The 27,531-nt window shown below is 38.2% G+C and overlaps 1 protein-coding gene across 1 annotated transcript in view; it reads right to left on the reverse strand.

Moving 5' to 3' along the window:
• Nucleotides 1-27,531, reverse strand: part of SGK1 (serum/glucocorticoid regulated kinase 1) — a 93,549-nt gene that overhangs the window by 41,710 nt on the left and 24,308 nt on the right. The window contains exon 2 of the mRNA XM_081139546.1: nucleotides 18,060-18,275. Coding sequence (XP_080995672.1) covers nucleotides 18,060-18,275 — 216 coding nt within the window. The remainder of the gene's footprint in view (nucleotides 1-18,059; nucleotides 18,276-27,531) is intronic.

Genomic DNA, 27,531 nt, shown 5'->3' on the forward strand with positions numbered 1-27,531 from the left:
ATTTTCATTGGCCTTATTTTCATAAAATAAACTCAATTTCATTTTTATATACTTTTTTAGGTAGGTGTTTTTCCAGTTTTGTTTTCTTCTAGCTTTTTTTTTTCCTGTTCTATTGCATAGTCTGACTCCACTGAAATAGCTGACCACCAAAACATTCTTCCCTCAAGCAAAGGTATACTGAAGGGAGTAAATAAGTTATGTGCTTGCGATTCTAAATGAGAATAAACTTGCCATTGAGAATAATATACTGTAAATAACTCATATAATTTACAAAATTTTATACCGGTAAAAGTGGGAATAAAAATCTCACTCCCATTATGATGGCTCCCTCAGTTTATGTGGCTTAATAACTTTTTTTAGAATATAATTGTTCTGGAGTCCAGAAATTTTTAAAAAGTGATTATGTATATCTCTGGGAAAGGACTGCTTTCCAGCTGGAAGGAGAATCTTTCTTCCATTCTTCCACTTTTTGCATAGAAAAGTAAATAACTGACTTCCTGCCTGAGCACACCTGGATTATTTCTCATGAGGGTAAGAAATGGGTTGATTTATGAATTATCAAAGTGACTGACCTTAGGTCTTAGAGAACCATTGACTTTAGATGTAGGAAAGATCTTGAAAATCTGGTTTAACTTCTTCATAAATGACAAAAATTAGATTAAAACAAACAAACAAACTACCCCGGCTTCTGAGAGGCCTATTAGCATCAGGAGTGAGGTAAGACCCTTTCCAGCATTAATTACACTAACTGCTGTATAAAGAAAGGGGATTCTGGCAACTAACTCCTTCTCACATGGCAAAAATCCAGAACAGACCTGAAACCAAAGAAGCAGGGTTGAAAGCACTGACCTAAAAACTTAAAAAAAAAAAAATTAGGACTAAAGAGTATTAATTTTTTCACTTGATTCCCAAAGTCAGTCTTTTTTTTTTTTTACATTCCATCAAAACTTTCATGCATCAAAAGATGGTCCTGGGATACTAGCATGGAAATAATTAGTACTTTTAATTAGTACAACTGGGAAATAAGGCAGACAGGCCTTAATAAGGGTCTCCAATCTGGAGCACATTAAAGTAAAAACATTTTTTTCTAAAATCAAAGCACATCCTACTGATGAACACACAAAATGAGTTATTTTGCAAAATGGAAAGAGTATAATTGGATTCAGAACAAGTTCAATGTATTAAGAAAGGAGACGCCTTGGAACTCTGGGACCTGGGAATTAGACTGTCTCAGATGTTCACCAATACATTTCTAGAACACACAATTCATACAGAAAGGTTTTTAACGACTTAATCTCTAAATATCTTTAAATATTGCATAATGCCAATTTTGCAGATCAGAAATTAAAATGGAAAATTATCAAATATATTAAAAGCAAGACAAACAACATATCTGAGTACCGTCTCACAGATCTGCAGTCACATTACTCCAGATCGACAGTAGCACACACATCTGGAATCCTGATGATCCCAGGAGCTTTAGGGACTTTGGGGGACAGCCATCTGGTACAAAGGAAATCTGGACAAAGTGTCCCACCCAACAGAAAGAACCTCATTGTGCTGCTCTGAAAAGCAGTCGGCCCTACTTCCCTCTGATAACACATGTTTCTCAACTAGCAAGTGATCAAGAGAAATTCATGTGTACAGAGTGTTCACTAACAGACTTGAATCTATAACCTGGCAGAGAATTAGCCAGGAATATATTCTTGAAATGAATTCCTTTTTGAAAGGGCATACACAAATTCTATTACTTTTATCTAATCTTCTAGCAATTTCTGTTGATAATCTCAGTTTATGGGCTCCTACAGGCTGCAGTTTTTTATTTGTAAAGTGAAGGGGTTAGGCTACATACATTTTGTGGCGCCTTCTAGTCCTAATATCCCATGAGTTTGGGGCTTTACAGAATATATACTGGGCACCAAGAGGAAGGACTACTGAGGAGCAAGGAATTTGAAGCTGGTTCTGGGAGAGCATGTTGCTAGATGGCATCAGATCATTGGGGAGGAAGGCTGCACTCAAAACTGACCTCTCAAATGATTATAAATTTTATAATCTTGCTGGCAGGGGTCATCTTTTGCTCTAAGCTATCTGCAAACTATGCACAGCTTGTGGGATCCACCCCACATTAAACACACTGCAGGAATCTCCAGTAAATGGAGAGGACTGACAGCTTCAGCAGATAACAGTGGTGTCTTCCATGTTAAGCAGCAGGGCAAGGAAAATGACTGGAGGGCGTGATGGAGGAGAAGGCAGTGACATTGAGTGTGATCAAAGGGCAGGAAGCACGGCTCAAGAACAAACTGCAAAGTTTAAAATCTTGGAGAAAGAGCAGTTTAGAATAATTATAAGACCCAACAAATGGCTGTGCCTGTAGGTTGATGAAAAAGTGAAGCAAGGGAGATACAGTGGAGCTAATGAGTTCAAATAACTATCAAACAGGGAAAGATATTTTGGATCATTTAAATGTGGTTCTGGATCTTGGTTCTTAATATCCTGCATATTCTTGGACTTGCTAAATAATGTATTTTCTTTATCAGCAAATTAGAAGTAATGATATCTCTTTCTTAGAGTGGTTGTGGAGATTACATGAGATAATGCAAGTCAAGTGTTAAAGATACATACTGGTCCACAGTAGACATTCAAAATGATGTATTAGTTATCATTACTACTACTGTTTTTGTTATTAGCTGAATCATGAGTGTAAATATTGAATTTTCCCAGAATGATTTCTTGTGAAAGAGTAGAGAGGAAAATTATTGAATCACCAATGTGATTAAAAGATAGGAAGAAGTGTCTTGGTTGGAGCTTAGCAGATGATGACAATAAAGGCTGTGGTTGAGTCAAGGTGACATTCCAAAGGCCAAGTTAGAGAGTACCTGCCAAGCTCTTGGCCTCCAGACATTTCTGCTTGAGGGTGCAGGAGAAGATGTCATCAGTAGTAGAAAGCCAAATATCAACTAAGGCAACAGTTTCCCAAAGATGTCCCTTGAAAAGAGCTTTTTGGTCCATTGTATCTGGGGAATGCTCAGGCCCTGTCTTCTTGGGGATTCACAGAGCACATTGCCCAAATGAAGGTTCTCAGAAGTCTAACCTGGCATTTTCAAAACACACTTGTCCAACACACTCCATTAATATATGGCACATGTTACAATCTTGCATGACAAGGTGAGAGGGCAGAGAGAGGCTTCTGGGGGAAAATTTGATGATTTAATGGAGTTTCCTGACAAAAGTCCCAGAGGATGTTGCATAAAGGGGAAGCAAGGGAATTAATGGTGTTGCTGAGGGAGAAGAGTTGACCAGAGATGAGTGGATTAAAATCAGGAGGGGGATGAAAGAGCTGAAGTGGTTGGGGGGCAGCTCCTCAGGAATTAGAGTCGAAGGTGAAGGGCAGTTTGAGGAATGCGGTGGCAGTGGGATGCACTGTTGATCCAGATGTCTGTCCATTCCTATCAGTGTGGAAACAGAACTTTGAAATAAGGAAGAGTGAGGAAGATAGGTGGTCTGGGCCAATGGGGAAGCTATTTTGAACATGTGAAATTTACCCAATGTTGCTTTATAACCTTTCAAACATTTAGATTTTTTTAAAAAATATATCTTTATTGATTTCAGAGAGAGGAAAGGCGAGGGAGAGAGAGAGATAGAAACATCGATGATGAGAGTCGTTGGTTGAGCCCACAACCCGGGCATGTGTCCTGACCGGGAATCGAACCCCGATCGCCTGGATCCTAGGTCAATGCTCAACCCCTGAGCCATGCCTGGCCGGGCTAGAATTTTTTAAAATCTACAAATATTAATCTGTTCTCAAGTGGGGACTATATTATACATTGACAGTCTGAATAGGTATTTGAACTAGTGATTTAAAAACCTTAAAAAGATTCTTATGTCTTCCAAATAAAATACTTAAAGTGTTGTCATTGATAGGTTTCCCTATTTAGCTTTTGCCTTCTGGTATAAGAAATATAGAATCATGGATTAGCATGTGAATACTAAAGAATAGATTCCATCTTCAATGTACTAGTGATTAAGTTTTATTTCTAACTTGTCTGAATGAAGGCATATTAAAAGTAAATTCTAAAAGTATAAATGGGATAATTTATTATATATCAAGTTATAGCCTTGTTATTTTCATTGTAATTTATAGTTTTAAAGTAAAATCCTCTAAGAAATTCAATTGCTAGTGATTTTATAATCTATATTTTCATTAACTCTGGACAAAGGAATTGTATTATCTGGCTTAGAAAGCTCAAGATACTGCTCATTAATACACAAATAATTGTTATTTATGTTTTTAAAACTCTATCGCATCTTTATCTTTATAGGTGAAGGAAAATTAAGTCTTGATGAGCTTAAAGTTGAAAATAATAAAATTGATTTTGAGAAAACTCTAAACAACAATAAAAATTCTAGGAGTTGTGGTTTAATTTATGTTTTAGGCCCTTGTAGTTTAGTCTTCCAGGCAGCAATTATCTCCCAGAATTAAAGATAGGAGATCTGAGATGCCTTGTCCTGAGATTTTATAGAGAGTCTGTCCTTCCAGAGGGCTGGGGAAGGGGTGCGTGTAAGGGCGTGGGGGCTGCAGTTCAATGGAACAAAATGCCAATGGAATTCTTTTTTTGTAAGAACATTTCAGTGAGGGTTGGGTAAATAATCTGTGTAGTTTTGTCAATAATAGGTATTCAGAAAAGATCTAACCTTTAGAATTAGGGTTGGGAATCTTAAAAATTTCGCCCTAGAGAAAGGTAAACTTGAAGACCTTTCCTCCAATTTTCAAACTGGTTTAGCCCAGGAGATTCAGAAAGGAGACATAATAACTGAGACTAGGAACAAGCTGACAAATACCTTGCCTAGCAAAAAGCTCACTTGTTTTACAGGTTACACTGACACAAGCGCTCTTCATGTACTTGCTTTGCATTCTCTATTTCCTCTTTTAATTTCCTTTTTGCTGAACAAGAAGACGCAAGACATAGGCTTATGATTAATGTGTTGTATCTGATGGACTCACATTACAAGATAAAAAGAAGCAGTAGGTTGCCTACACATAGTTCAGAATCAGCATATAATTTTCATTGTATAGCCCTCTGATTTCTTGTAGGCTTAGGAAACTGGGGTGAGGTTTGGGAGGCATGGAAGCAGAGACAAATGAAGTAAATGGTCACACACTCTCTCTTTTAAACCTCCCAGCAACCCTTTCAATTTGTATTATTGCCCATTTTATAGATGGGGAAACTAAAGGATACAGATGGTTAGTGTCAGAGCTGGGCTCTGAGCTGAGATCTGACACCAAAACCATGCTTGATACATATGTGGGCCAGTGATAATTTTTTTCACTATCGGGTTTTATCAAGTAGCACTCTCAGAGACAAGATGGGCTGACCAGAGTGTTCTGGGGGTCTTGTTCTTACCGCCCCTCCATACCCCAGTGCTTGAACTCCCTCCCTGTCCCCCCCATACAGTTAGTTACCCATGACAGGATAAATTATTAACTGTTTTGAGATATTTTTGTACTGTAGAGTTGAGGAAGGGGAAGTAAGTAATGTGTTCCAGAGCACGTGGGAAAACCCCTCTTTCGATGAAACATCCTCTGTGTTAACTGTGAAGCTTGGATTTCCCCAGAGTGAGGTTAGGGTACCACGCTGCTGCTAGTCACGTGGTCTCGGTTCAAAGTCACATCTGTGGCCTTTTGTAAAATTTACCTATAGATGGCCCACACAGAGCCACAAACATAAAACCCCAAATGTCATTCACTTCTGAGACACTCAACAGAAAGAAATCACACTGTTTTTATGAATTAAGTGCATGTATATGCCATGAGGAGGAAATGAACCCTATTAGCTTAAATTTGCACACCCTTTCAATAATTGTGGTGGCTAAGGTTAATAATACAGTTATTTGTGTCTGGATGTGAATGTAACCTGACTGATTGGGAAAGCAGGTGCCAGATTGATGCACCATGCCTGAGACCCATGAGTCATTTCACTGATTTCGAAGCTGTCTTTACCATGAAAATGAAAGACAGAGCCAACTCTGTGTCATACAATTTATGCCATTCACCGAAATGATAGATAATTTCAGCCTGTGCATTTGCAAAATAGCCTATGCCACTTTTGCTTTAAACATCTTTTGTACTTGGTGGTTCTGACTCGGCTAAATAAATATTATCATCCACAATAAGCATTACCACCAATCCACTCTGAGACCTCATGAGAGTACATACAGCTTTTAGACTTAATCCATGAAATACAGCCTACGACTTCTGCTTATGTCTTGATAAACAGTTGCGTTCTCGCAGCTGTTATGATTTCAATTATGAAGAAAATTGGAACTTTTGCATTCTCTGGTGGCTAAAAATCACTCAAGAAAAACACTTCTTCAAATTCTGTTATTTCTTTTTTTCATTTGTATCGCAAGCCATGAGTCTGACTAGCGTGGTGGATTAGAACATTGTGCTAAAATGCCAAGGCTTCTTGTTCAAGTTCAGGGAAGGTCAGTTAGATTAACCCTCCAAGTCTATTGAAAATTTGTTCTGTTAGTCTTTCATGAGATCGGTCAAGAGAGTATAAACAGAGCAGTACAAATTCAGTCTTTAATGCTAGGAAACACACTGAACATTGATACAGGGTGAATAATGTCATCTCCCATACAAAGACTCATGACATCCATGTAGAAGCATTTAAGAAACATCTGCTCTCCTCCACATTTTACAGCTATGTAAATATACTCAATCCTAACAGAGAGAACTCTCTGACCGACTCAGGTAGGCACTGGCTCTCCAAGAGATTTATAGCTGTAATCACTTTTGTATCCCACCCAAAGTGTTTCTTCCCTCTTCTCCTTGTTCCCTCTCCTTCCCAACACTGCCTCTTTAAAGCTAAACAATTCTTCCACATCCTAATTTTACCTTTTTCTCTTCAGTCACTAAACAATGGTAAACTTGGCAAATGACAAAGTTTGTTCATGGTTTCCAACTTCTCTTTTTTCCTCCATCTCAGTAATGAGAGCTCTTCAGTTAATGTTATCCTTGCCCAAATCTAGAATCCTTGTTTCTCTTTGCAAAACAAGAATTAAGCTTATTGCATTAAATCTCAAGCCATAAACCTTAATCCAAAGCCATAAATCTCCAATGGAAGAATTTCTGGAATTTGGCCCTCTCCTATCCATTCCTTATGCCTAATGATAGCACTGTTGTGGCTGAAACATTTCAATGCATCTTTGTTTCCAGAGGATAGCATATGAATTACTTAAATGCCTTGTCAAAAGCCTTAATGATCTGAACACTTGTTTCTCAGTTCAGCTTCAGTTTCCTTGCTTGGAATTTACTGTCACTTTAGTCCTGAGACCTTTGATTATTTGTCCCATCTGCCTGAGCTTCTCTTCCCCACCTTTCCCTACTTCACTAAGTGATTCAACCTTCACTTCTTAGTTTAGTTTCCTATTCTGCTGAAGGCTTCATTGACCCCAAAATATGGGCCCCTCTTTTGTGTAGTCTGCACCTTCCCCTGTGGTAGCATGTGGTAGCATGTGCCAGTGTATGATAATTGCCTGCTACCTTGTCAGTATCTCCCCTCTTGGAAGTACTGAGTGGGACATTTACTGCCTTACTTATCATAGAAACCAGTTGAGAGAACAAACCCAGGTTCCATGGTGGGCTGGGTGGGGATTTGGCAGTTTGATGTCCCTGTCACCATTTTCTGCAGGTGGTCACTACCTGAAAGGTCTGCCTGATATCAGATTGCTTGTTTTAAAAATATCTCAGTGTTGCCGATACATGCAATTCTTTTTTTTCCCCATTTCTTTTTATAGTATCACCAAGTTGATGCACTTAACATTTTCTATCAGTGAGGACTCATGACCCCTGCTCCCTGTGTTACATACCAAGGGAGACACCTGTCTGCTTCTTATCTAACCAGGCCAGAGGTGGTAAATTCTTGCATTTTTCCCTCAAGTAGAAATCTAGGTGAATCTTTTGAAATGGGCATTTTATTTTATATTTTTAAAGCTATACTTATTTATTTTTAAAATTATTTTTATTTTTTGATTTTAGAAAGAGAGAGGGAAGGAGGGAGTGAAGGAGGGAAGCAAGAGAGAGAAACATCGATTTAAGTGAAATAATCATTTTAAAATCAACTCAACAGGAAAACAACCTACCAAGGTGAAAGGGAAGAAGGCATTGAGAATAGAATTGTGTATTTATAGTTACCAAGGCTGATGAACATTGGAAAAATAAACTATAATTATAGATAGCAAGCTATGGAGCTTGGCTTGACTTCAAAGGGAGTTTTAATACGTTCTTTTACCAATGTCTGCTATTCAAGGTCAGTAAGAGGAGCTTAATCCTCTGATGAAATACAGCTGAGTTCTGTGGCATTGGTGGACTTCTGCTGGTCATGGTGAGTCTCTCAAGAGATGATGTCACCCAAATTGAGCTTTGCTAGAACCTTGCCTAGAAATAGAGTGATTGATTTACTAGCTCACAAAGACAAGACGCTCTAACATCAGTGACAAGTGGAAATAGAATGATTTATTTATCCTGAACACCAGGGACAAATGTGTATCTTGGAGCATTTAGGTGTTTTTCCAAGGTGCTCTCTGTAAGCGAAATGAGCAAGAAGCAATTTACTCTATGTGAAAAGGAAATATCAAGGAGATAGGAAGCACTTTTACTCCTTTGTCTCAAGGAGATTTATAAAAAGGTCCCCAAAAGCAAATTTTAGAATTAAGTTATACTGTTTTAAGAAATAATCATAAAATTTTTTCTCAAATTCTTTATGTTTTTGTTTACCTTGTTCTTTACAGAGTAGTTGACACCCTAGGGATGCTACTTAATAATGCAATCATTTCAATGAGCAATCCAAGGAAATAGATATAATCAAAACTTTGAGAAAAAGAGAAATAATGTCAAAAAGTCAAATGACATATGATTAAACTTTGTTTTATTCCTTAAATTCTGTTCTTGCTTGTAAATTTTTAGTAGTTTGTAAAAATTCTTCTTTTAAAAATTTCAAAGTCTCAAAACTACTAAGAAGGGGTATTATTTTAGTGGAAAATAGCCATATGGTTTCTGGGAAGCACTATACTAAAAGGCATAAGTTTAATTAGAAGCAGGAAAGATTTGGTTACGTACAAGAGCCAATGAAATATACTCCAACCCAAGGGTAAGTGTAACCACAGGTTTGAGATTTCCAGGAGACGACAAGGAGCAACTTGCTTGGAATATTTTATGTCCTAAATAGCCTGGATGGAGTCCCTTGTCGCTTTCCAGACTTATTGCCTGGGAAGGAGGCATACTGGTGGGATGTAACTCATAGGAGAGCTTAGGTAATAAAAAATAAAGTGAACTATGAGTGCAGACACAAACTCTGACTCTAAAATTTAATTTTTGTGATTTGAATCACGTGTTTAAATACAGCAGAAGGGTTTGCCAAGTTGTGGATAAAACAATCCTTTGGTCAGTGCCTGCAGGGGAGAGAGCGACCTGGAGTCCATGCTCTCTCCTCCTGTGCCCTGCATCCTGGCAGAACTCCATTCCAGATTCCAGGCCCTTGCCTCTGGAAGAGAAGGGAGTGTTGAATCCGATGGAGGGGGCCTCCTGGCACTAAGAGGCCTGGAAACGGGCTGGAAATGTGGAAATACTCCTGGAAGAGGAGCCAGCTTCCTGGTTACCAAGCTGTCTGGCCAGATAAAATGTGCATGTGGCACAGACACAAACCCATAATCACCCAGGACCTGGCATTCTTTCACACGCAACCCTTATGCTGGCAACAGGACCTTTCTGGGGGAAGAGAGTGTGCTTATTTCAGCTTTAAGCTAACATAGACATTCCCTCTCTAACATTACAAAATGCAGGCCTGGTTCATTTTTGAGTAAGACTCAGACTGGGGGGGAAAAATCTGTCACAGATAGGATTGAAAGAGAATTTAAATCTACATTGAAACAATTCATTTAAGTTGACAAAATAAATGCAAAATTCCAACAGATAAAGAGGCAAGAACAAAACAAAACAAGTCCCATTAGAAATTACAAGTAGCAAATTAAAAAAATTTCTTAACTTTGTTGGTAATCAAAGAAATGCATATCAGATCACTTAATTAAATTAACAAAAATTAAAACATTCCCCTACCTTCAAGGGATGAAGTGCTAGTGTAGTAGGTTTATTTAGATAATGCTGGTGGCATTTTTATTGATTTGACTCTAAATTAGTTTCAAAGTGTTTTAGCAAGAACCATAATTATCTTTAAACTCTACTACACTACTGGGAATTTATACTAAAGTTAAATTTATCCTAAGGTTATTCAAATTGATGGGGAAAAATCACTAGTAGCCTTATCAAAAAGAGAAAAAAAATTAATAAAATGAAAGTGCTAACAGTAGGTATATGGTTGCATAAAATGATATCAATTTGATGCAATGTTAACCATAATGCTAATTAAATATATGTTACAACATACAAAAGTTTCCAATAAACATTAAGTGAAAAAAGGCAGTTTCAATAGCGTATCTACACTATGACAACAATTGTGTACAAAATAAGTGCACCTAGGGAAAAACAAAAAGGCTGCAAAAAAATAAAAACAGTTGGTAGGTAAAGAAAATGGAATTATTTATTTCTAATCATCTCAATATGCCATTATAATAATTCCACCTCCTAGCCAAAGACAATTGCTTGAATTGAAAGCTACTTAGGAAATTTCAAATTACTATAGAGCAAAGGAAAAAAATATTGAAAATCTAAGGAGAGGCCAGTAGAGTTTCCTCTATTCTACATACCCCTACCTGAAATAGACATCTTTTTAAATGCTGCCTTTCCAAGTGTTTCTGGGTAAAACCTTTTTTTTTTTTTTTCTAATTCTGCCTCAGTATTAGAATAATAATATTCAGATAAATAATGGCAAGAGTAATTATAGGGATTTTCACTATCCTAAAAGGGTAACTTACAAAGTCATTTTTAATGTTTTCCAAGATATATTTTCCAGGTAGTGTTCTTTATTTAATCAGGAAAGCTTGGAAATGTAATGAATAATCATTGCTTAGGCTGATTTACTTGCTTTAAGTCTTTTCAGATTTTAGCACCCTTAGATGTTTTCGCCAATTAATCCTACTTCAAATGCTACTTAGAGTTATTTTTTTAAGAGCTGCCACATGACCCCTCTCACTTGGTCCCCACCCTCTCTCATCAGCCAGGTGAGATGGGCAGCACTGTTATTCTTCACAAGACGCAGGTGAGCCCCAGAGATCAAGTAGCGAGTGTGAGGTGACATGACCCGCCAGGGCAGAGCTGGGTGCAGAACCCAGGCTTTGCTCTGGGTAGAATGTCACCCCCTCCACCACATTCGAGGTATGCAGAACAAAAGAAAACGGCATTTTCTTATCCTTTCTTTAGTAGTCTAATCTTTCACTTTATGTAATGGTGCTTTCTCAGTGATTGCATGGCTTAAAATTTGGTGCAGAACAAGGACGACTGTGGGTGATAAGCTTAGAAATCAGCAGACGTCCCCCAGAGACCCTAACGTATCATGTCAAGAGCAGAAAACTGGGGGAAGAGGGCAATTTGAAGCAATATTATTTTATTCCCTATAGCCTTCATAAAAAACATTTTTACTATGTAAATGGAAAGAAACCAGATATCTATAAAGCCATCTGGCTGATTTAAGTATATATTTTATAGCCTCTTCTTCAGAAAGATCAGGAAAATTCAAGACAATATGAAAGTAAGTCAGTATGGAAACTATTCCTCAGCTGACCACTTTACCACTGAGCTTCCTGAGCTTCAAAGGCGCAGCTCAACACTTTTGAGTCGAGCTAGAAATGTCACCGCGCACCTCCTTGGGCTGTGGGGCCTCCCGGGCGGAGGTGTGGCATCTGAAACACAGCCAGGGGTGGGAGGCAGGCTCCCTCCCGAACCATGTGCGCAGGGCTCGATGAAAAGAGCCTTCTACTATTGTCTTGGGTGATTTGCTGAGGAGGAAGAAGAGGCAGTGACCTTGTATTTAATCATGTCAAAGGCCCAATGTTAATCTCTCTGTTTGCAGGAATGCGGTTAATAGCTTCTCCAGGGCAGACGGCCCTTCCAGAGCTCTGGCTTACTGGGCCTTCAGAACGCTTCCCGGCCTGGGCGCTGGCCGCTGACTCAGCACCTCTGGAGCTGCCTTGCGCTGAATGACAGCGAAGCCGGAGGAAATCCCAGTCAGCCAAATCTATCCCATATGAGAGGGCAAATCTTAATGAGAATCAGGCGGCCCCTGGAATGCATGTGATTTACAGCCAGCATGGGCTGCAGAGTGTTCTTAGTCTCTCCTTTTCATGTTAAAAAAATTTGCATGAAGAGAATTTCAATTTGAGCTAACAAAGGCAGAGAGAAAGAGAGCACACAACGCTGTGCATGTACGTAAGGCCCTGCGAGAAGATAGGAAAACAAACACGTTAGATTTTTCTCTAAAGAGCGTTGTTGTTTTTTAATTTTTAAAACTGATTTTTAGAGAGAACGGAGGGAGCAGGAGAGAGAGAAAGAAACACTGATGGGAGAGCAAGACAGCGACCCGCTGCCTCCTGCATGCCCCCTACATGGGATCAAGCCCGAAAGCCAGGCCTGTGCCCTGCCCGGGAAGCAGCGACCTTTTGGTGCACAGGATGACGCACAACCAACTGAGCCACACTGGCCAGGGCAGACAGGTGAGGGTAATGACTGCCAGGAGCTTAGGGAATCAATTCACATGCACACAAACATGCACAGGACACGGCAAAATAACCGACAGAAAGAAGTATAAGCAAGTGCTGTGAGAGCACAAATATTGCGTGTTTTCCATTTTCTTCTAGGAGCCTTGCTTTGTGGTGATGGAATGGTCTCGTGGTGTGAAACCATCTTCATGATGGTGTTTGACTTTCTACCAGTAGGACTGAGTTGTAACTACTCATTTTCTACTAGTTAGTCTCCTGGTGGGCTTTCCCCAACGCATAGGTAATATATGAATATGCTCTTGAAAAATTCAACCAATATGGACAAGGCTAAAGTCCGTCTTGACTACTCTGTCCCACCTCAACACCTCTCAGTTTTAATGACTTTAACGGTGGTAATCACCACTTCAGTTTGAGGTACATACTTCCAGATCTTTTTATTTGTGTTCACACACATACACCAAACACGTGATACACAGACACGGAGAGAGAAACATAAAGTCTTAAAAGTATAAACATGATAATGCTAGATACATATTCATTTTTAACTGCTTTCCTAATGCAATATACCTTGGGATATGTCAGTACATACAAATCTCATTTTTAGTGAGATTCCATCATATGAATCTACCGTAATTAATAATCCCCAGATTAGTTTACATTGTTATCCACATAGTATGAATTAGTATGAGTATGCCATAATTCCACAGTATTCCATAGTATGAATAATTAATAATTCCCTACGAGTTACAGTTTTGTTACCCATGGATGTTACCTTTTTTTTTTTTACCATCTCCAGTATTGCAACAGATACCATTGTACCTGTCCACATTATCACATAAACAAGTACGGAGACACAGATTATAAGGTATGAGATTTTAAAGTTTTAAATAGAAAAACATCGCCAAAAAAACTCTTCCACCAACAGTGTTTTGGCCCATAGGTTTACCAATAGACCCTTTGACAATTTGATGGATTAAAAACAAATGGGATTTCATTGTTTCAATTTACGTTTTCCTGGTGGTGATGTAAGCACTTAAAATAGTTTTTAATTTCCTTTTTTTATTTTCTATGTAAGTGCAGAGTTATTAGGAAGGGTGTTTGTGGATTCCAGGTGGATGGATTGTCTGGGGAGGGCAGTTGGCTCCTATATTGTTGTTAGCTTCTAATTTTATCAATTGTAATCAGCTAGTGTGGGCTGTGTGATTTCTGTATTTTGGAATTTGATGAGATATTCTTTGTGATCTAATTCTTGGTCAGTTTTTGTAAGTGTTCCATGCGTGCTTAAAAGAATGTGTATTCTTTTTTTTATTAGATACAAATCTCCACATAAATCGTATTTAGTCAATTGTTCTATTAAAATTCTCTACCCTTACATATTTTCAGTCTTCTTGAATTGGCAATTTCTGGAAGAATTATGATAAACACTTCCCTCTATGACATAAATTTGCCAATTTTTCTTTGTATTTCTATAAGCTGTTGTTTTCAAGATTTCCAAGTTATGTCGTTAAGTGCATAGAGGTTTGTGAATGCTTTATCTTCTTATCTTCTTAGTAGATATCTCGTCAATGTGAAATATTCCTCTTTGTTCCTTTCAAATTTTTTTTGTCTTACACAGTATATTGTCTGAAATTTACATTGCTAAGACTACTGTCCTTTTATCAGGCCTTGCCAGGAACATTTTTATTTTCCACCTTACTGGGCCCTTGTGGATATGTAAGCTTGCAGTGTCCCCATTTGCTGCAGCCGTTCTTTGATGTGATCATTTTGGACTATGGCCTCCTCATCAATCTCAGAATCCTACCAGACAGTCTTAATTATTCCTTACCCACACAAGGGCATACTTTGTTTTTTAGCACTATTATAAATTAAAATATAGTGTGTGTATGCGAGTGTGTGTGTGTGTTCTATCATTTAAGGCAGGAAGGAGAGATGACATTATATGTTCAGGCTGTCACCTTGATCCAATCCTATGCTTTGCTTAACAGATTTCCTTCCTCCCTCCAACTCTAAAGCACTCCCCTCCTCTCATTCTTACTTGGGTGGTCTGGATAGTGTAGGTGCTGTGAGGGATATGGTATAGAACAGAGTTCGTGAATGTGTTTAGTTGGCATGCACCCACTGAAAAACTACTTTGTTTCTCGTGTCTTTATGACCTAAAAGTTAATTTCAGAGTGAAATGCTACAACTTGAGTTGCACTAGTATGCATTATTCAGAAGCAGCTTATCATTTTTCCATCTAATTTCCAGAAAGATCTGTTTAATTTACACACAGTTCATATTAGACAGTACTACAAGTGACATACAAATATCACTATTCTTCTGGGTAATGTATTGGCAATATGTATATCCTAGGTTCTTCCATGGGTGAACCATGTTTGAAGACCTCTAACTAAGCTATTGGCAAGGTGTGGCACAAGCTAACTACAATGTAACTCAATGATTTTTGGCCATGAAAGGTAGCATTTAGAATGTACTATTTTTAAAGTCAAGTAGCATTTAGAATGTACTATTTTTAAAGTCAGGGGGAAAAATTCCACAATTACTGGAAAAGTACTAGCACTTTATTTGCTTTCTTATTTAAATCATTCTCACCTCATTTTCTATGTTTTATCTTTACATATCAAATATAGATGTGTATATTTGTATACATAATGTGTACAAATATATTTGTACCCTTACAAATGTGTAATCTTATTTTCATTTAAGGTTATCAACTTCCAACTCTAGGATTTCAGACTAAAAAGGACTTTAGAGTTCATTAGGTTAGGCCTATCATATGATGTTTGAAAGGTTTCATGACTTTATCAAGTTCATATATTGACCTTGTGGCAGAGCTGGACCCAGAATGTTGCCTGAGTCCAACATATGTTTACAAGATTTAAAAAATCCCATCTCATCTGAAAATTACTAAAAAAAAACCAAAAACCCTCCTGGATAGGAACTGGATGGCAAGCATGAATAACCTATTTTCACAGGAGGGAACATTGAAAGGAAAGGATGAATTAATGACTTTCTTAAAATAATCCACATCAGGAGTTATCAAGGGAACAGGTTGGAGTTTTTGCTACCAGGCCTCCTTATCTAACAGTCTCTCCATCATCTCATTACACAACTCCACTTTCTAAAAGGAGAGAGGCGCCTTCTCAAGGAAATAGTTCATGGTTTAATCCCTAAACTAACACAATATATAGATTCACTTTGAAATTGTTAAAATAGAACCATCTCCTTGATTTGTGGTGACCTTAAGAAAAAAAATCCAGCACAGCCAGACCCAAGTAATCCATTGTAAACTGGAGAATGATTCACCTGCTATCCCAGATAAAGCAAAAGAATGAATCACAGTGATGCTTTAAATTCCTTCTAGCTCTTTGTTTATTGTTTTCTCTTGTGTGGAATTCCATTTATTTAATCTATGCCCAGCTACTAACAAAGGGGGCATGTAATAGGCCCTTAAGTAAACATTTAGTCCTAAGCATTTCTGCTCTGTACAGGACCTGCGGAGCCGTCTCTCTGCTTCTAAGTCATGAATAGTTCTTTAGACTCTAAAGAGTTGGCAAACTCTTTTAGACTCTAAGAGTCTAAGAGTCTGCAAACTATGGCTGGTCGGCCAGCCACATGTTTTTGTAAATAAAAGTTTTATTAGAACACAACCAGGCCCATTCATTTGTGTATTACCTGTGGCTGCTTTTCCTACAAGGACAGAGGTGAATGTAAGTGACAGAGACTGTATGGCTTGCAAAGCCTAAAATATTTACTATCTGGCCCTTTACAGAAAAAGTTTGCCAATCCTTGCCTTTAGAATCTATTTATTGCCTTTTATGGCCAACCTGGCATTGAGCCAGTGTGTAGCTGAACAATAAATGCACATGACAAATGTTCATCAATCAGCAAAGTGATTGGCTAGTCATGGAAGTCTAATTTCATGTTATAGATTCACAGACTTAGCTAAGGTATAATTCAGCAATATAGTTTATATTTGCATGACACTTTATAGACTATGAACTATTTAATATGCATTATCTTATTTGATCTTTCCATTAACCCTAAAAAGTAGGGTTATTTCATGAAGGAACAGATTTGAGACAGTGGATATTCCAGGGTTAAAAGGGACTCAGATTCAAGGGTTTATAATCTTTTCTTTTAGCAGCTAAAATGATTTCTTTGTCTCTGGAACACACCATTTTATAAAAAGGAGACAGAGAGCTATTAATATTTATCATCTTATGATGCACTGATTTAAAATAACATATTGGGAGATCACTTATAATTAATTCTACTTTATAATAACATGTTTTATCTTCTTAATATTGTGTTTTTATGTCAATAAGATGGGAATAAAAATAACAAACATTTAATATAATGGTTTAAAAAGTCAAAATAATTATGAGCCTAATAGAGTTACAAGTTAAAAATACAACTGTAAATTTTTGAAATCTTAGAACTTGCAAGTTAAGACAGTTATCTGGCCTTCTTGGATTAACAATATTAAAAGACAAAAACTAAACTCTTGGAGTAGCAGAGGAAAATAAGTTTTAGTAAAAATATGAGTATATATTAAAAACATAGGTATATACAGGAAAAAACAGTGAAAGGTTGATAGTGCTCTGTTACGGATCAAATCACTTTGAGTTAAATGTTTCAGTGGAAGCTGCAAACCTGTAGATGACTGTTGTGACATATTTCTTGCATTATACAAAAATTGATCTCTGTGTGAGCAAACAACTAATGAAACTTTCTAATGGACCAAAACATTGCTGTATCAGTCTTGTAACAGCATAAAATAGTGCAACATACTATGTGATTCCAACTATATGGCAATTGGAAAAGGCAAAACTATGAAAACAATAAAAAAGACCAGTTGTTACCAGGGATTGTGGGGCGAGAGTGATAAATAGGTGGAACATAATAAGATTTTTTAGGGCAGGGACACTATACTCTGTATATGTTCTAATGATAGATACACGCCATTATAAATTGGTCCAAAGCCACAGAATATACAACACCAAGAGTGAACCCTAATGTAAACTATAGACTCTGAGTGAAGATGTGTCATTGTAGGTTCATTAACTGTAACACATACACCACTCTGGTGAGGGCTCTGTTGATAGTGGGGGAGCCTGTGCACTCGTGGGGGCAGAGGGTGTACAGGAAATCTCCATACCTTCCTCTTAATTTTGTTGTGGACCTAAAACTGCTCTAAGAAAATAAAATACATTAAAAAAATTAGTACAACGGGCTAACAAAAGCCACAATTCTATATTCTCCCCTGAAGCTTGGTGAAAGTACATTAAAAAAGTATTTTTTTGGCAAACTACGACATAAATGCAAGAAAAACAAAGGCCTGGAATCCTTTTAGGAGAGTGGATCCAGAGCAAAAGTAAACTTACTTCACAGGCGGGCTGAGTTTCCCATGAACACGATCCCTTCTCCTGAGGGAGAACCCCTCTTTGGAAAGCATGGTCCCCCAGGCACGTCTGACACAAGGCAGGCTCAAAGTCAGGCTCCCCGGGTGGGATGTGCAGCACCGCGGGGCCCGTGTACTTCAGGCTAGGACTCTGGCGCTTGTCCACACTGACCATTGGGCTCTTGATCCACCTTCGAACCTACAACGTGCAAAAGAGAAGAATAAACACATGCACCTGACCTCCTCTGATGGTTAGTGGGCCTTCAGTGGCCAATTCGGTGCATGGATATCCACGGAAGGAGAATTCCATCTCAGGACTTCCCCGTCATGCTGACCGAGGACTTTCCAGGAGTGTATGCTTTTTGGCTGGTTGTTTCATCTCGGTAAGTCTGTCTCCCCATCTATAAAATTGGGGCAATAGTATTTCCTTCCAGGTCGTTATGAAGATTTTACAATATTTTCAAATGTCCAAGTGCTTTGCCTGGCGCACAGTGTTCAGTAGACGATGACTCTTTTACTTTGACTCTCAGGGTTATCATTACGCTGATAGAATGATAGTTCATAAATCTCTAAGGGGGATTACTAGTTATTCTAACTAGGGAAAGTATTAACCTTATAGCTTAGGATCTAATTGCTGCTAAATAAATTAACATATATTTCACTATTGCAAAAACCTGATTATAAAAGAAGTTGTTCCATCAGTATTTCTTCTACTCCAGGGCCCCATAAGCATATTACTGGTGCAAAGTATTTATTTGATTCATTAATAAAAGTCTAAATGAAAATCTAAAAGTTTGATACTATAGTAGAATCTCTCTTCCTGATGTTAGTACCAATTGTGATTTTGATTAGTCTAAAGAGTACTAAATTTTATTACAGATGAAAACGTTTTTATTATTTTTATTCAGAGGGTTTTGAGCTTGATGTTTGGTAACCGTTCCCGATTAGTTATCAACACTGTATTTTAAAAACAATCCTTTATTCTGGCTTACTTTCAATGTCTCTTTTGCCAAATAGATTTAACTTTGGGGTTACTATAAACAAAATTTTAAACATTTATCTTCAAACGAATTTGTATGGCCTGACTGATTAAGAGTCTTTGTATACTGAAACGTAAATCTTATCTTTATGGGCCACTATATTTTAAGTAAATCTCATGCGATATCATCTGACAATTAGTTATTTATAATGGAACAATGTCCATTTGACTGAATCTAACCTTCATTACGTTATAGACTGGTTTTATCAAAGGACACGAATTTAGATACATTATATCCCACTTAGAAGTATACAAATGATTGATAAACTTAAATGATCTGTTTGATATTTGAAATCATAGGGATTAAGAATCACATAAGAAATTGTCATTTTATTTATAGCCAGCTAAGAATTCCCAAAATAGTTCAGATGACCTTGAGCAAAGGCTATCAAACAACCAACAGGTGTTTTTATATAATTTCAGAGTCAAAAGAGACACAAAGATGTTAGTAATTTGTTGAAAGTCACACTTGTAAATTATTATGTGGCCAAAACAAATAAAGCAAATCACTAAGCTAGTTTCTACTAGGGTATAAACTGGCAAACTGAATGCTTTCAGATGCTTGCAGGAACAGGAAGTTCATAAGGTCCTACAACCAGGGTATAAAAATAGGGAGTGGTGGGGACTGTGGCAAATGTCCCAGTTTGCTAAGGGCATTTATATTTAAATTATAAAACAAAACAAACAAACAAACAAAAACCCCAAGCAAACAAGCAATGTTGGCCAAACAAAACCCTAGTCAAGTTTACCCCACAACGTCATGGGTCACTGTTTGACCCTTGAAGTTATTCTACCAAGCAGAACAAGCATGAAGTAGAATTCTATGAAGTAGAAATAAGATGATTTGATATCTTCTAACCAAAACAACAACAACAATCTAATGTTTTCAACATCTTAACTTTCATTCATTCACCATTTCATTATTGAAGACCAACTACATGCCAGGCATAACCTAGGCATGGACAATACACGAGTTAACAAAACATCCCACATGGAGCTTGAGTTACAGCTAAGGGAATACACTTATTTATTAAGGGCATGAATTATTTATTTAATAAAATAAGTATCATAGTATGTAAGGGAGAAAATAAAGTAGCAGCACGTGATCAGGATCATTTGTGGTAGAAGGGTGCAATTTTAATTGTGTGAGAAAGTTCTTCCTGAGAAGGTGGCTTTTCAGTAAAGATGTGAGAGGTGATATATCCAAGTGAGCTATCCAATAGGCAACTGGATCATCAAGTCAGGATTTCAGGGGAAAGATTCAAGCAGTAAATATGAACTGAAGACTTGAAACAAATAGCCATAGTCTACTTAAATGTCCCAGGGAGAAAAACAGAACAAAACACAAAACAACAAGAAGAACAATATCTCACCTGGATCTACTTGTGAAGTATATGTCTAGGTATTAAGCTCATATTTTCGGGGCTTTGATGATTATAATCTATATTTCATTTAAACTTACTGAAATATGCATTTAACTCAAGTTTTCAAAGAGTAGGTATGTATTTTGTGCCTTATCACATTCCACTGGTGGCAAGGTGTGGGTGGGGGCTCTTTTTTATTAGAAAGGCCTATGATTTAAAATGACTTTTAGCGAATTAACCCATTCTGAGCCTTGTGGACACTGGAAGATAATATTCCCTTTCTTTCCAGAGAATGTAGCAAGGGAAATGTAGAAATATTCCATTTCTCCAGGAGCGTTGGGAGAAAGGTGTTACAAAAATAGAGTCATACATTCTGTAACAGCACTGTTGCTGGCATTAATTGCATGCTTTGTCTTGAAATTCTTTATCTCTTTTGGCTAAGTCTTCATACTGGCTTCAATGTCTCCCTTCCCTGCTACTCCTTTATGCATTTCATTGGCTTTGTGGCTCCCAAGTGGTGTTTATAGGCTGATTAATGAAGGTTTTATGATGTTTACTTGATCTTCAGAGAGGCCGGCTGTCAGTAAATGCATGGGGCTCTCCTCTGGCCTTGGTCAGGCGAGGTGCCCTCCAAAACTGCTGAGTGGAGAACCTCTCCCTCTGCCCCTGAGGGAGTTCAAGCCACAACTGGCCTATTGTGTTCCTCCAGGCGGTGAATTGCTCTGCTGGAGGGAGTAACTGTGAGTGGATTTCAGAGCTGCTCAGAGACAAGTCACAGTGGCTCTCTGAAAGCCGAAGCAGCTGTGTGGGTGAGAAAAATGAATGCCTGGATACAAGCCGCAGCCCTGGCTCCTCGGCCACCTGGGCCACGGTCTTATTCAGAGCTACACCACCATTTGTGGAAAGCATTGTAAACAAACATAGACTGGGGCGAGACATCCTCCTTGCCCTGCACAAATCAAGAATTCCTTCAGTCAGCCTTTATAGGAGCCTGGTCTCCAAACTGCGCCAGACTTAGAAGCAACTCTCTCTCTAGACATTGGGGAGAGAAAGTAAAGCCTCTGTCCACCATGCAGCTACTCTTACTGAGCACTGTGTATGCAAAATATTAATCTATTTTTTTTGCTAAATCCAGTTGGCCCTGATTTTATTAATTTATTTATTTGAAAAGAAAAAAGATAGCCTGGTCCTGGCCGGTTTAGCTCAGTGGGTAGAGTGTCGGACTGTGGACCGAAAGGTCTCTGGTTTGATTCCGGCCAAGGCCACGTACCTGGGTTGCAGGCTGGATCATGAGCCCTGGTCGGGGCGCACACGGGAGGCAACCAATTGATGTGTCTCTCCCTCTCTCTTTCTCCTTTCTACTCTCTCTGAAAAGTAATGGAAAAAATATCCTCCAGTGAGGATTAAAAAAAAAAAGCCCACAGCAATACTCCCTCAAACTATGAAATAGCCAGATGTGATTAAAGAGATTGGCCAGCTTCTGGGGATTTTCCAGGTGTGGTTTTTTTCCTACTATGTAATAGTAAACAGATACTCTTCATTTAAATAGGTTCGCTGATAATGATATCAACTGATGCAGAACGTTCTAGAGTGTTCCGGTACTTACTTGTGAACTCCTGCGTGTTCCCTCTTTTGAACACATCCCCTCCCCGTTTCCCGTCTGCCTTCACTTTGAGTTGCAGCTCCCAAGGACAGAAGCTCCTCTTACACCCCCAGAGCTTAGCACTGATCCCAGCATATAGTAAGTGACGAAGACATTTCTGTTGATTAGTTTAAAGCCAGGTACTATGCAAGACACAAGGAATAAAAAATAAGAAGCAATTATTCTTAAAAGGCAATAAGGAAATTGGCAGAGGCAAAACAGTGTTAAAGCTAGTGTGAATTCATCTTTGGGGACAAGTCGGGTAGGACTGGGATGGGGATGGGTTTTGGATGCAGGGGATAGCATGTTTAAAGGCAGGCTCGTAGAGAGGGCTTGGCTGGAGCCAACCTTGCGGGCAAGCATGTTTAAGACAGAAAGCCAAAGAGACTAGAGGGTCAGGTATCCAAGGGGCTGGAATGCTTGAATGCTGAAGTGTTATTTTCAACTCACAGGGAGGGAACCCTTAAGAATTTTAAACTTGAGAGTGGTATGATCAGATTTGCTGTATTCTGGATGACTTACAGTAGGTCCAGGGGAAAGGGAACCTAAACTATAGGAATGAGCACTGTGTGCAAAGGGGGTTTTAAGAGTGCACATCTTCTCAACCCAGGAGAGCTTCTAAAATATGAAGGCTTACCAGAGGCTTTAAATTTTTTTAAATTTTATTTTCAAGCTCTATGTGACCTGGATGGAGGTCAAAGAAGACTGAATGGAACATGAAATAAGCAGGGTCTTGGAGGCCTGGGGGGCCAGTAGGATAGGAAGCCCTGGCAGACCCAGAAGAGGGCACTGGGAGAGGGTTATCTCTGTATATAATACAGAGTGGAAGTGCTATTCTGCACCCTTCGTTGGAGCCCTACAGTACTAGCCTTCAGAAACCATCTCCTTCCTTTCTCCATTCTTCCTCACCCCCAAATCTAGTACAGTGTCGGGGCTTTATTATTTCATGTAGCTGTTAATTTCTACAGAAGTGAAAATGAACTGGATTAAGAGAATTGGATTCTAGTTGTAGCTTTGCCACTACCTTGAGCAAGTCACTCAACCTATTTGGACTTCAGTGTCCTTATCTGTGACATGAGGCTTGGAGCAGGTGAGCTCTACAGTCCTTTGAAGCCATGTCACAGGTTCAAGGCTACTTATTCGCTGGAGTCCCACTAATATGATTTGGATGCCCCTACTTCTACAGTGTGCAGCACTCAACACAGGTTTATCGAACGAAGAAGTGATCAATAACCTTTGCTTTACCCAGTCACATGCTCCCACAACTCTGTGTCACTTCCGTTTGATAAACTGAGAAAAAAGAAAAATCCACAGGCTTTTAAAATAATTTTATGGTGTTAAGGACAGTGGTTAGAAAATCCATTTAAATTGCAATGAAAAAGACTGAATGCTTATTATTTGAAAGACTTATTATTTGAACTGTGTACGTTACTTAATTAAGTTGAAAGTGTTAAATGAAATGGAAGATGATTAACATCCAAAATGGGGGCTTATTACTACTCCCTGGTGTCTCTGCTTCTCCACCGAGTCCTCTTATACAAGAAGCTGCACAGCACACTCCCCTTCAATTTTATGCAAAACCAATTTTCCTCCAAACGATGCTTGTGCTGCCTCAGTAATTTAGGTTTCTATTCTAGGATTCTATTTTTTCTCACTTCATATTTTATAAAAGAAAATGGTAAGACTCAATTTTTCCCCAAACACAAGAAGAGAGTCAAAGAGAATAAATAGCTATTTATTAAGTACCTACTGTGTCCAAGAATTGTGTGAGGTTCTAAAAATGTGGAAGATAGGAGAATATATCGACAATGAATTGCAGATGTTTGAGGATCCCACAGAAATTGCTGAAATTGGAAAACTCACTGTGACCTCAGGACAGTCGAGACAGAGAAAAATGACTGTTACTATGAGTCTGTGTAAGTGGAGAATGAAAAAAAGATATTTTTTAGGACATATGCATTTTTGTAATATGCAAAATAATAATAAAAGTAAAGCTAAAGGGTCAGAATCAAAGAAAGGTCCTGGCAACATTACCCCTGGTGACCTCACTCCCTTCATATATGGTGTGACTCACCAATGGATATCAATACAGTGCCTCATGAGCTGACTTGTGAAAGAAAAAAAAAGGAAATGGGGTATACAGTCCAGAAATATGCATTTATTGCATTACATTAATATGGTCCTCGTTAAACCCCAAAATGAAATAGCAGACCTTTCAGCTTTATGGGGAGAGCTTCACATACAACATTGTGCATGAAAATGTGATTTGTAGACACTTTTGTAGACCATCATTCTGTACCAATCTTTTACTATAAAACAAACACTCGGACAAGTCAGGTATCGAGTTCACTCACAGGTTTGGAATCAACAGGTGTTTAGTAAGTACCGTGAGCGATCTTATAAGCAAGAATATAAACACTCAGCCTTGCTTAGAAAGGCCTGTGTTGGGTACATTCATTGTTTTGTCAGCCTGGCCCCTTTCCCTTTTTGTGGTAAAAGCAGCCCTGCTCCCATCCCACCTCCACTTTCTCATTAGAAACGACTCATCCCAAATACTATGACTGTGGCGACCTGCCAAGGATAGTCCGCGGGTGCCTGGACAGGACAGGTATGCGATTCAAGCAAAGGCAGTTATAGAACCCATGCCGCTGGCCGTGGGGATTGGTCCTAGGGCTGGCATGTGACCCAAATCCTTCTCTGTGATCTTTAAAAAAATTTTATTTTCAAGCTGAGAGGTAGAGTTCTCTCTCTGTCTCTTTCTCTCTCTCCCCCTCCCTCCCTCTCTCTCTCTCTTTCAGGGGATTGCAAGCTCTAAGGATGTGCCTGAGGAATACCACATCTCTTTTCATGTGGAAGAGCCTGAGACAGGAGCCCAACTACTGAGAAGCAGAAGTGAGAGGCAGAGACACATTAAACCCAGATTTTAGTGCGTATTTTTAAGTGCAGGCCAAAGTGTAGTTAGATGCAAAGAATGAAATTACACAGGAATTTCAGGTAGATAAACTCATTCAAAATATTTTACAAGCTGAATAGCAGGAGCACAGAGCACAGATGCTGAGTTGGGGCAGTGGAGGGTGGAGGGTGGAGGGTAAAGTGTTGTCCCTTAGGTCCCTGCTGTGCCAAGCATTACCCTTTCGCCTGCTGGATTGTGGAGAGTTTTTGAAGCGTGCTTGGGGACAGGAAGAAACAGCTGGGCTGGTTAAGGGCAAGGGACACTTGGAAGGTTCTGGACAATGGCTATTTACTAACCATTCCATAATGGAGTACTGGTTTCAGACTTGTTCTGATTTTAACAGGAATACTGACAAACAAAGGAGCACTGAAATTGAGAGCAGGTAAAACAGGGAAGGAGAGTGCCATGGTTAGTTACATGCATAAACTTGGTTAGGCTTTAGTACCTGGTTATTATTAAATTAAATACTAATCAATGTGTTGCTGTGAAAGAATTTTGACCACATCTACAATCAGTTGACTTTAACTAAAAGAGCTACCTATAATCTGGATTGGACTCATCCAATCCTTTGAAAGGCCTTAGGGACAAAAATGGGATTTCTCTAAGAAGAAATTCTGCCTCAAGATCACAGCATCTACCTTCTGGTCTGCATCTACCTTCTGGTCTGCCCTATACTTTTCAGATTTGCCATTTCAACAATCACATGAGCCAATCCATTGAAATAACTCCCTTCATATATATTTCCCAATGGTCTTGTTTCTCTAGAGAACTCTGATACAGAGATCAAACAAGAAATATAGAGATGAAAAGCTTAGGAAGGCCATGAAAACAGTTTTCCAGTATTTGAATAGCTATTATGTGAAAGATGAACCAATTGATGGAGGTAACAGCAAGGCATATTCGGGCCTCCCATATACAAAAGTTAAATAGGGCTTTCTTTCAGAGAAGGCAGCTGCCTTATAGAGAACACATCAAAGATGAATCTGACCAACCTTTTACTCCATGAGGAATGTGCCAAAATAATGCATTTTTTGGTTCTAGGCATTAAATAAGTCTCTTCCTCATAGCACTTAAAATTTTTATTTGCTCTTATAACTGTTCTTCCCAAAACTTCACTATGGCTCATATAAATAATATTTCTAAATTGCGGATCATTGTATTAAGCTCAAAGCTCCTAGATGCGTATTCCTCAACATTCATGCTCACATGGTTCTCATTTCATGAAAGATAAAGTTGATGCTTTCCTGGTATGGTCCAACCATGGCGTAACAGATCAGGATCTGGATGAGAATAGCAAGTTTATAAACTTTCAGCCAGTGTTTTTCTTACCAAACTAGGTGGCATCTCTCAGCCCAATGGTGTCAGCGATGTACAATTTCCACAATATTTTTGTGAGACTGTGGTAAAAACAAAAAAATTCACTGCTAGTAAGCATAAAATTTAGAACTGAATGTTTGAAAAGACTATCTTTGAAATGCACAAATGGCATTGTTAAGCTGTAATGCCTAACTTTTTTTTCACACTGTCTGCCTCTCTCATAACTACTGAGTGAATCTTATACAAATTACTTCAAAGCTGGCAGGTGTCTTAGAAACCAGCCAACTCTGCCTTTGAAATATATCCTTGAAGTGTACCTTACACACCCAATTCTGGGTGCCATCCTGCAAGCACATACTCGTGGAGGGCTTCACCCTTAAATTTTACCTCCCCCGATGTACACTTCACGCAATTGCTTGCTATAATTATTTTTTCTACTCTTCAGCAACTTTGGCTGAAATATGGAGCCAATATAAAATATAATTACAATATAATAATCATCCCTTGCCACTGGAGATGAATATAATGGATTTCCTCATTTAAAACTAGACACCTGTTAGCACTAATCATTAGGTCTTTGATGAAAATTATACCTGTTTTAAGTCCCTGTGTCTAGTTGCCTTGAAGGATTTTGTATGTGTTCTAATATTGGTTAACATAATCTTGTTTCTGCTTTCTTTTATTTCATTAAATTATACGCGATTATATTAGTTCGGCAGGATGTAGACTTTGACATATTTAATAAATAATTTTTTTAAAGGGGAAAAGTATTATTTCATATCAATCTGAAAAGAAACAATAAACCTTAGGATTGACTATCTTTCTCATGACTTTTCTAAAATCTTTATGGTGCTTTTAATTATTTATAGTTCTCATTTTTCTGGAAATGAAGAAATTTTTTTTTTAATGAAGAAATTTTTAAGAAATACATTTTAAATCCTAAGAGCTGGCATGTCCTGAAAAATATTTTTTTTAGTTCTTGACTAGAAGAAAAGTTCTTTCAATTAAAATTTGAAGTTATTAATTTTTTTAGTTAATCTAGGTTTCCAGACCTATTTCATAATTCTACATATAATAGCTTCTTTAAAAGAAGCATAATTCACAATAGTAATTAAATGATCAATTCAGCTTACAGCATAT

Source organism: Miniopterus schreibersii, assembly GCF_964146895.1.
Source record: "Miniopterus schreibersii genome assembly, chromosome: 6".
In the NCBI taxonomy this organism is placed as follows: Eukaryota; Metazoa; Chordata; class Mammalia; order Chiroptera; family Miniopteridae; genus Miniopterus; species Miniopterus schreibersii.